This window comes from Mixophyes fleayi, chromosome 8 (assembly GCF_038048845.1).
Source record: "Mixophyes fleayi isolate aMixFle1 chromosome 8, aMixFle1.hap1, whole genome shotgun sequence".
Lineage (NCBI taxonomy): Eukaryota > Metazoa > Chordata > Amphibia > Anura > Limnodynastidae > Mixophyes > Mixophyes fleayi.
The window spans coordinates 55,842,346-55,853,245 of NC_134409.1; the positions used below are offsets into that span (position 1 = coordinate 55,842,346).

Sequence of the window (10,900 nt, forward strand, 5' to 3'; positions counted from 1 at the left end):
GCTAAGAGCAAGTAGTACTGCCAACAACTGTTTCCCTAAGTTGTGTACTCTGAAACAGAAAGAGCTAAATGGTTAATGTAATGATAACTCCACCCTGGAGAACTACGGTTGCTCACTGTTCAGGATAATGCCTTTCCTTGCAAGTTCCCCTTTTAATACTATCATTTCCAGAACACATTCTATGGAGAAAACAGTGCCCCAACCAGAGTTATTTCTTGACCTCTGATTCTAACCAGCTTATTCCTTCAATAATACATTTCTGTAATGTAATGAGATGTGTATTGATCAATAATGCTTTGCATAGTCTATTGTTAATTAATATTATCATAAAAAATGTGACATTTTCAGCGATTACCATCGTACAAAAACTGGAGACCGCAAGCCAAAGGGAACCATCAAGATAACAAAGATAAGAACCGCAGATCCTCAGTTGTTCCATGTAAGTTATACAATAATACTGTGGGATATCTGTATAAATTGATATATAGGACATAGCATTTTTAAAATATGTTTCCTTCTGCACTGAGCAGGTTATGCATATTCACTGAAACATAAGAAGCTCTAATTTTAGGTCTATCAGACGTTGGTAACATTAACATTTAACCCATTAAACATTTATGTTGTAAAAATATTTTTGTACCATCACTCTATAAAAATGTTAAGCTCAATGGTGCTCAATGTTTTCATATCTGGGATCCCAGGTGTTAGTGTGCAATTTTTCTGGGATCCAACAAGAGGTCATTCACAATAGAAAAGTGGTCAAACTGGGGTTGTATATGGTGGTATGCCATACCGTCACTTCTCCTACTGCCTTCATTGTAGAACTTCCATACACTTGCATGCTTATTACATTTTCCATACCGCCACTTCAAAATTTCCATACAGCCATATTTAAATAACCATACCACAACTTATACGTTTCTGCATCACTGCAATAGATTGTATTGCATATCTGATATTAACAAATCTGATACCCTACTTTCGATCACAGGTTGCTTACCTGTGGACTAGATTCTGCACATTTATGAACATTTTATGTTTGGACTTAAACCTCACCATAAATAACCTCCTGTGTTTTTAACATAAATTAGTTAATATAAGTGTCTTCTTTTGCTCTAGTTTACCCATTTTATGCTTAGTGTGCAATTGTCTCTGTAAATTCTTTCTGTGTCTTCATCCCATCTTCCACTGCAATTGGAAAGAAATAATAAGTACATTCCGAACAATAATCAGCAGCTTTTGGTGCAGATCATACAGTATTAACGAGTCATAAAAGTATGTCCAAAATCTAGACTCTGTGAGCCAGCTCCAAAAGTTAGAAGCTACTCTGTAGTCATCCATGTTGGGTGTCAGCAGGGTCGGCAGAACATGGTGAGCTTGGTAAGCATGACAGGAGGGCACCATGCTTACCAGGCGCCCCCTCTTTTCATCCACAGGTGACGTCCCCGCTCTAAATGGAACGGGTATCAGAAACAGTATAGTATCAATGCATGGGCAGTGAAGGGCTTCCCTGACACATTCACAGTGAAGGGCAGTGGTGCTGAAGAGCTCAGCAATGACCCTGGGTGTCGGGTACAATACGTTGAGCTATTTCTTGTGTCAAGTTTACAAAGCTAAACTATATCTCTTACCTAGTATAATGTACTGAGCTATGTCTGGTGCCAAATAAACAAAGCTGAGCCATACATGCTGCCAAATTACAAGAGCCAAATATCTAAATATAATAATCAGAACCATACCTCTTGCCCAGTTTAATACGCAGAGGCATATCTAATGCCAAATGTAATATGCAAAGCCATATTTAATGGCAAGTCTAATAAGCTAGACCATATCTAATGCAGAGTCTAATAGATTTGGCACCAAATATGGTGCAGCCTAATACTCAATGCCAAAACTGGTGCCAAATTTAATATATAGACCCATATCTGGTGCCCAGTTTAATATGCAGACCCATAGTTGATGCTCATCTTAATATGAAGAGTTTTAACCGCTGGCCATCTAATATGCAGAGCCATATCTACAGTCATGTATATGTACTTACTAAATTATTCTAAGTATTCCAAATTATGCTTAACAATCTTCCCTTTTGCTTGGTTCAACAGGCAAATTCCCAATTTGCCACTCTAAACTTGTTCACAGGAACCTGATATTTATATTAAGTAGCTTGGGAATGTAAGGAGATAAAGTAAATGTATTTGTTATTTCAGTTATAGTGTTTGAGTGATGAGTGACATGTAATATGTGCATCTAGGTGTGCACAATAGCTTCTTATTGAAATCCCAGGTTATATCTGCTTTTAGTGACATATGTAATAAAACAGGTCTTTTGGATGTCTGAAAAACTCTGTGATCTCTCCCAAAAGAAGGAAATGCATCTTGGTTCATTTGATGATCAAGGATGTACATATGTCATTTTGTATTTATAAAGTGCCAACATACTCTACAGCACTGTGAAATATTGACCTGTTGCAATACAAACAGATGACAATAGCATAGACCAAAATAAGAGGTATAGATTTCTCTGACCGATAGAGATTACAAGCTAAAGAATAGGAGATCATATGAGACATAAAGTATGAAGAGTAAAATTAGAAACAAGCAAAAGTTCCCCAGAAACACGAGAATTGTCTCCAAACAGCAGGAGCAGAGCTAATAATGAGGCAAACATGTATAATGCAGGAGGTTTAATAATGGGGTGTAAAGTAAAATGGAGAGGATAAAGAGAAATTAAAACCATAAACTGTAGGGAAAAAGAAAACATTCAATAAAATCTGATAATGAATATTCCAAACGTAAATCTGTTTATGGTAAAATCTAAATGATGTTGCATATAATAGGACACAATCCTCTAAATCCGACTTCCTATGTGGATACAAGAGGTGTAATGTTCTTTTTGTTTCCCTATTGACCTCTGTTAAGTTCTGCTTGTTCATGTTATAATAGGTGGACCCAAATAACCATTACTGGACTTGTTAATAAGTGATAGGGTATGGGTCATAGGCCAATCAAAAATTTAAGTAAAGCAGATGCTATAGATGAACGGATAGCTGACACCCTTTTGTCTATGATTATCAAAGAAGGAATAACAAAGAAATATACAAAAGCAGAAGTAAAACATTTTGGAATACGATTGAGGGGTAAATGTACCAATTCCAAATATTTAGCAAAGAACTGTGGGCAGTTTGTGTTTGAGGAGTCTTGTAAGGGTTACATGAATGAGATGAGAAAGTGCTTTGAGAATCTTATAGGACACAGTTAGGTCTGGCTATTAATTCTTATCTGTTAAACTCTGCTTGTGGCCATACTTGTAGATGTTGCATATTTATAAAATCCACCATCTTCTTGAGCAGAGAAGCCATCTTGCATTATGGCTGTGGTCTTTGAAGAGCTCCCAGTGGTATTAAATGACCCCCAAAGTAATATACTGTGACACAAAACATTCTTGTGACTGAAGAGACATAGGAAACTCCAGCACGTTGAGTTTATTTCCCCAGAAGAAAACAGTAATTATTAAAACGTATAATGTTGATACCACATAATGTAAGTACATTTCTCTTTTTAATTAATCCAGATGAATTTAACCGAGTTCACATTAAAGTGGACGATGAACCAGAAAAAGAACATGTGGAGGATTCTGAGCAGTCGTCAGATGAGGATAGCGACTATGAAGATACTATGTACATTAACGCCTCATATATAATAGTATGTTATCTTCACTTATGGGCACAATGTGTTGAAGAATGATGTATATAACATGCCTCATCAAACAAATTACATTTTTGCTCACAGCCCCCCAGACTGCATTTGCTGTCCCTCCCTGACCCCACACCCTGTGTCTTATCTATCATGGTGAAAAAGATTATCTGCATGTGACCCGAGGTGTCCTACACCCAATGGATGGTTGCTGTACTCCATAGTGTGTATGGTGATCACTGACCTGTCATCACATCACTGGAAAAGGGAATTTTTGTTAGGCCTTGTAATTTGTGCACACAGCATTCATACTGTGATTATGAATATATAGGGCCCAGCGCCATGTTAGGAATAGGGGTTTTATATTATAAAGATGTAACTGTTTGATGTGCAGTGACGTAATTGCAAACCTCTTTTGCTATATTTTATCTTATTTTCTTTGGTTCTTAGAACGAAAGAAACTAAGAACGGATTCAGCCAACATCAGGGCCCAAGCATTCATATGTATGTCACTGCCCAGCCTTGTCAAAGTGTGCCAAAATAAGTAATCCTACAGCAACCTAAAACAAAATAGATCAAAAGGTTCCAGAAAATAAACCCAGATGCTAGATACTATTACTTAGCAAATTAGTATTAACAGGTAAGACTGGTGCTAATCTGTAGACCACAGACCCATAGTACATTATGCCAAATAAATCTACAGCACTCATTCATTCACTCATTGTAAAAATAGAGCCACTATGTTTTCAAAATATTTACAGTACAATAATAATAATAATAATTAACAATAATAAAAGTACTCAGAATTACCACTGTAAAAACAATGCTTGTTTTTTAATAACACAATAGAATGGAAAGCAAATGTTTGCAAAACACTTCCCTTCATTTCAATTGGCTATGTAAAAAGAACTGTATTAGAAGAACTAATCTAATTTCCCAGAAATTCAGCCATTATATAAGAAGTAGGCCCTAAATGTAAGTAACATTTAATTTATTTGTTACTCTTTCTCTTTTCAGGGATACTGGGGTAAAGCAGAAATCATTGCAACCCAATCACCTCTAAAGAACACACTGTCTGAATTCTGGAAAATGATCTTTCAGAGGAAAATAAAGGCAGTTGTTATGCTGGCTACAACTAACATGGAGAACGATGTGAGCATTTATTTGTGTTATGGACCCACCATCAGGGACTGATAACCCTATACAGAACCTATGACACGGGATGTTTTTCACCATTAGCAATCATCTTTCCCAACACCACACTGTTCACTGGTACTGGGATGCCCCCTGGACTGTACAGTTGTTAACAGTCATGAGTGATGTAGAGTCAGGGGAATCTCGCAGCTACGTAGCGACATGTAACAAAACAAGACAGACAGGACACAAAAGAGGATTGGCACCTGGAAAGCAAGGTCAGAGGGCAGGATAGGTACTCGGGGTAAAAACAGACAGAGTTCAAGGGCAGGCAGACATTCAACAGCAAGGTCCAGTTAACATGGCCAAGGTCAAACACACTGAAGTCAGCAGCAGATGAAGACCAATCTCTATAGGACAAAGATGCAGGAACTAGCCTCGGTAAACCTAAAACCAGCACAACAAATATGGCAATGAGTGTATTTATGTAGGCTCTGGCCAATCAGCTGCTGGGTAGAAATCATGTGAGCAAAAAGTGCTGACTGATCAGCTGCTAGGTAGTGAGTAGTGATAAGTCCTACACGATCTGTTAAATCAGCTACAACATGGAATCCCTGTTAGCAGCTAAGGAAGCAGGGTGAGTATGGTTGCTTAGATACCTCCAGTACACATAAACACATCAACTCTGACGTTCAGCAAAATCTGGAATGGATTCTGTAGACAACAAAGCAGCAAAAACATAACACATTTGTAGGTTTCCTTATTATTAAAAATTGCTTGAAGGGCATAAAAAGGATTTTTTTTTACCTTGTTACAAGTTTTGTGCCATGTAATTGACAATTTTATCTAACCACTTCTACAGGAATTAAATTCAAGGTTCCTGTGGATTTTTCATATTTTGACATTTAATGTCAAATTTCCTTTTTGCCACACAGGAAAATAACCCCATAGGTCTCTTTTTGAAGTGTTATTGCAGAGCATAGTACATGCTAGTAGAATGTAGAATTCTGTTTACCTACTGTCCAACACTGTACATGACTGTGGCACTTTACAAATAAGCAATGATTACAATAGAATGCCCATGCAATCAATGTCATATAATAGAAGCGCTATCTAGCAGTCGTGGGTATCTTGCCCTGTTGAAACTGTGATGAGACACAAATGTATGACTGTAGCGCAACCATACTTGTATTTCTGCAGGAAGATGCCTGTGCTCCATACTGGAAAGAGAAAAACCAGACATATGATGATCTTGAAGTAGAGCTAACCAGTGAGAAAGCATGTGGTAGCTATACTGAACGCTGTTTTGAGATCAGACGTAGCAAGGTAAGACAGTCTAGATTGTGACTTCATTTCCTAACTGCTAATATCTATGTTTTTGTTTGTCAGAGTGACTCCTACAATATAGTCACATCATAAATGTATCAAACAAGGCATTTTAAAACATATTAACTCCTGTTAACTACACAGTAAAAATATTTATCATTTTTCTCAACTTTTTCTTCAAGTAACCCCAGTAACCCATGTTTTAAAGATTCTGTTGAGTAAATAACAAATGCTTATTGGATATGATGTTGTATATTGTAAGGCTACAGGAAATAGGATTTTTACATTAACCTGAACTGTGTAAAAGTTAATAAAGACTCGACATTTATTTTGTGCTTTTAGAGGAAAGACGTAAGGAAGTTCTCTCAGTACCATTATGAACAGTGGGAGAATAATCTTCCAAAAGACACCAAAGAGCTGCTGGAGATGGTTGAGAAGATGAGGAAGAACATTCCACCCAAGGAAATGGAGGAACAAAGCAGGCACGAAAAATCAATCCCTCTTCTTGTTCACTGCAGGTAATACAACATTCGGATTTTCTATATGGGTTTATAAATAGGCACATACATGATGTCTCCACCTGCAATCCCAAAGGGAATCTACAAATCCATTCACTCCCTGTCAAAACAGTATAATTGCAAATAATTTTGAAACAAAGAAAACATGTTATATGAAATTAGCGCAGCTCTTAACACTACCAACTTCCTTTTTATTGGATGCCAAGTGCTGTAAATCAATTAGAGGTATCTATAACCATTAATTGTAATACAGATCACCTATGATCACAGATTGAACAAATTTGTCCAATTCAGTTAATGCAGAAGAGATCAGTACACAAGTTTTAAATGTTCACACTCTTTTTTTTTTAATATCCACACATCATAACCATCCCTCTAAGTTCATCCACCAGATAAATGCTATATATAAGAACTTTGTGCAGTAAATCAACCATCTCTTTATTTTTCTGTTTTCCGTAGTGATGGATCTCAGCTGACGGGGACATTCTGTGCTCTGTGGAATCTTGTAGAAAGTGCCCATGTTGAAGAAGTTGTTGATGTCTTCCAAACTGTGAAAAATCTACGAAGACAGCGCTCAGGAATGGTGTTTTCTTTTGTAAGTATATGATATGTACAAAATAGTAATTTAAAGAATGGAGAAGATACTATATCAGTTGTGTATGGAAAAAAGACAGTTTAACCATATATGTATTTATTAACATGTATTTCTCTGTCCTCCTATTGGGTGACCCCCAAATATTGGGGTATTAAGAGTAGTATAAGAGAAAGGGCACTTTAAATGTCAAACTTTTTAGGTGTAGCTGCTCCCCTTCCTCCTTTATACCCCTGCCTGCCAGAGCACTGATCAGTGTTTTCAAAGTGCCCTTAGAGTGGGGGACTTTCTGAAGCTGCTACAGCAGCTCTGCTTTTTTAAAAAAAATTATTAAATCCCCCCCCTCCACAATCGTGGTTGTTAGCCACATAGAGCCGTTTGTAACACTGCCCGGCATAGAAAGAGCCGACTGGGTGGTAAGAAGCTGCAGGGGGAGGAAGTAGAAGGCATCGTTGAGCACGGACGACTGTGCAATGGAGCGGGGAGTGGAGGTGCAGGGTCGTGCCTCCGATGCCGCATTCCTTCTCCCAATGTGGGATGCTTCTGGGGGAAAAGATCCTTTTACTGCCGCCGCAGGTAGTGAGTAGGAGTCCTGTGCAGTAACTGTGGAGTAGTTACTGGACCACCATGCACTGGAGAGCGGCTAAAGATAAGTGAGCTCTCTCATGGCTGCCGAAGCCCTGATTTTGAGAAAAAAGGGGTTCTCAGATAAGGTAATCCAGACCATGCTAAAGACAAGGAAGTCAACTTCTGTCAGGAATTACCACAAAGTGTGTAAACTTTATATTGCCTTGTGTGAGATGAAGGGGTTTTCTACTACCACCTTTAAGGCACCCAGGCTCCTTATGTTTTAACAGGATGGGCTGGATGCAGGGCTAAGCCTTAGTTTCCTAAAGGTTCAGGTTTATGCTCTGTCTGTCTTTTTCAGAGAAGACTGGCCTTTTTCCCAGATATCAAGATGTTCTTGCAGGGGGGTCTTGCACATGCATCCCTCTTACGTTTTTCCGGTGGCTCCATGGGATCTAAATCTAGTGTTAGATGCTTTACAGCATTTACCATTTGAACCATTGAATAAGGTGGAGTTAAGATTTCTTACTTAGAAGACTGTGTTTCTTCTAGCGATAGCAACAGCGAAAAGACTGTCAGAATTGGCAGCTTTGTCCTGCATATTTCCTTTTCTGATTTTCGATAAGGACAGGGCAGTCCTACGGACCAGACCCTCATTCCAACCTAAGGTGATTTCTAAATTCCCTGTTAATCAGGACATAGTTATTCTGGCTTTTGTCCACAGTAGATCTCCAGAGGAAGGGGGCTCTCTTCAATATTTGGATGTAATCAGAGTTTTGAAGACCTATGTCCGCGATATTCACAAGACAGAAAGTCTTTTGGTCCTATATGAGGCCTATAGAAGGGGTTGGCCAGCATCAAAAGTATCTATTGCGAGAAGGATTAAGGCAGTAATTCATCAGGCTTACAAGGGAGTCAGGGCGCACTCTACCTAGTTGGTGGGGGCCTCTTGGTTGGCACGGCATGGGGCCTCGGCTGAGCAGCTGTGTCGGGCTTCCACCTGGTCTTCAATTCACACATTCACCAGATTTTATAGGTTTAATGTGTTTGCATCTATGGATGCCAGTTTCGGGAGGAAGGTGCTGCACACTGGCTATTCGGAGCGTAAAACCCTCCAGTAAAGGTAGCTTGGGGATGTCAGGGGTCACCCAATAGGAGGACAGAGAAAACTAGATTTTATAGTTACACTAAATCCTTTTCTCTTACTACATTGAGGACACCGGATGCCCTCCCCCTGTTACACTTTGGTTCTCCTCTCTTTAGGTTTGTGTTTTCCTACTCTGTTCTGCGGGGCTAAGTTAGGAAATAACTGATTAGTGCTCTGGCAGTGGAGACAAGGGAGGAGCTACACCTAAAAAGTTTGAAATTTAAAGTGCCCTCGCTCCTATACTACTCTGAATACACCAATGTCCGGGGTTTCCCAATGAAGTAAGAGAAAAGGATTTAACATAAGTATAAAATCTAGTTATGTATAGGTCCAGCATAGACCTCAGCACTTACAGATTTAAAAATGAATCGGATGCCTTCTTTACAAGAAATGGCATCTGTGGCTACAATTGCTAGAAAACATTATAGGAACTTCTCTGTTTAACCTTACAAATCCTTAACCACAAAGATGGTAAAGTCACAACAGTCACACTGGGGGTTATGATTTACCTTCCTATGGATTCACATAAATATAATTCATGAAAAGTTAAACTTGATTAACCTGTGTCTTTTTGACACCTTACTAATCATTTAACCTAGGCTTGTGTATACTAATTTAAATGGGCCCATACAATTACAGCTATCAATGGATCCCTCACACCACAGTCCATAGAACTTTATTCTACATATGTAGGTTGTACGGTTATGTCATGGTTAATAAAATACCAAAGTTAGATTAAAATTTCCATCTGTTAAAATATATATATTTTTTATAATATTCAAGATTTGGCCAAAGTAATATTGCAAACTTTATTTGACTCTTCCTGGTGGTATACGTAAGTGAGGTCAATTTAAATGCTTTATGCAAATATATTTCTTTCTTTTTTAGGAACAGTATCAATTCCTTTATGACACCCTAGCCAGCACTGTGCCTGCTCAGAATGGTCAGATCAAGTCATCCATGCATCAGCAGGACAAACTAGAGATCCAGAATGAATTGGAAAACAATATTCCAGAAGTAAAAGAGGGTGCAGCCAGCATACCAAGTTCTGAAGAGGATAACTCACCTAAGCCTAAGGAGGATGAAACAATCTCTAATGGACCCAGTGCTGAAGTGACCCTGAGAATAGATGAATGACAACCAAAATAGCTACAGTACAGAGAATTAGGGGCATGTTTAATCCTTTGAGCCTTTTTGGTCAAATGAGAAACTATCTCATGAGCAAAACCAGTACTTTATCTTATATGAATAGGCCTTTGTGCGGTGTATATTTTGTGCACATTATTTGAAGCAAATGATCGGCATATGTAGAGCTGCACACATTTAACAAGACATCATGGCATCTTGTGCACACTCTATGTCAGGTATTGACAGTCTGCTGTTCTCTAGCTGCTAAGTTATGCACCTGTCATAGTTTGTCCCCATTTGCCATATAGCATAATTATTTGTTTTCAATTCCAATAAATGTTTAGGTCATCAGATATTATGGTAAAACTACACTTGCTTCTAAGCAGCAAAAAGCTTAAACTATATACAAGGTGCAGTTACTGGTCATATTGCTTGTGAGCTTATGTTTCTGCCCCAGATGTATTAGTTTCATGTTCATGTGTAAGATGTAAAGCTGACTTAGTGAGTTTAATAAAGAATCACAGATAAGGCCAGCATGCATTCTTACAGAATAATGTACAACAGTTATTGCATGTGGTGACTCTTACCAATTCAAAGTCTTAATATTAATGAAGTGATTTGGGTTCAGTTGTTGAAATTTACCAGATTTGTTCTCAGTATCTTGTCACACCTTTTGAGTGAACAAAACAAGCACTAGCAAGAGCTAAAGTAATTTTTTTACTATAAATATTTAATAATGTTTTTATTTTAGAGAATTTCACTCCAAAGCAAAGATAGAGGTAATAGATTTCGAAAA

At 38.1% G+C, this 10,900-nt stretch overlaps 1 protein-coding gene across 1 annotated transcript in view; it reads left to right on the top strand.

The window, feature by feature from the left end:
- PTPRC (protein tyrosine phosphatase receptor type C) overlaps positions 1–10,637 on the top strand; it is a gene marked incomplete at its 5' end in the record, with an annotated part of 42,221 nt that extends 31,584 nt beyond the window's left edge. The window contains 7 exons of the mRNA XM_075184171.1: positions 349–439; positions 3,571–3,701; positions 4,710–4,844; positions 6,027–6,152; positions 6,495–6,670; positions 7,130–7,265; positions 9,865–10,637. Of these exons, the coding sequence (XP_075040272.1) occupies positions 349–439; positions 3,571–3,701; positions 4,710–4,844; positions 6,027–6,152; positions 6,495–6,670; positions 7,130–7,265; positions 9,865–10,113 (1,044 nt within the window). The remainder of the gene's footprint in view (positions 1–348; positions 440–3,570; positions 3,702–4,709; positions 4,845–6,026; positions 6,153–6,494; positions 6,671–7,129; positions 7,266–9,864) is intronic.
- Between the last annotated feature and the right edge of the window lie 263 nt (positions 10,638–10,900).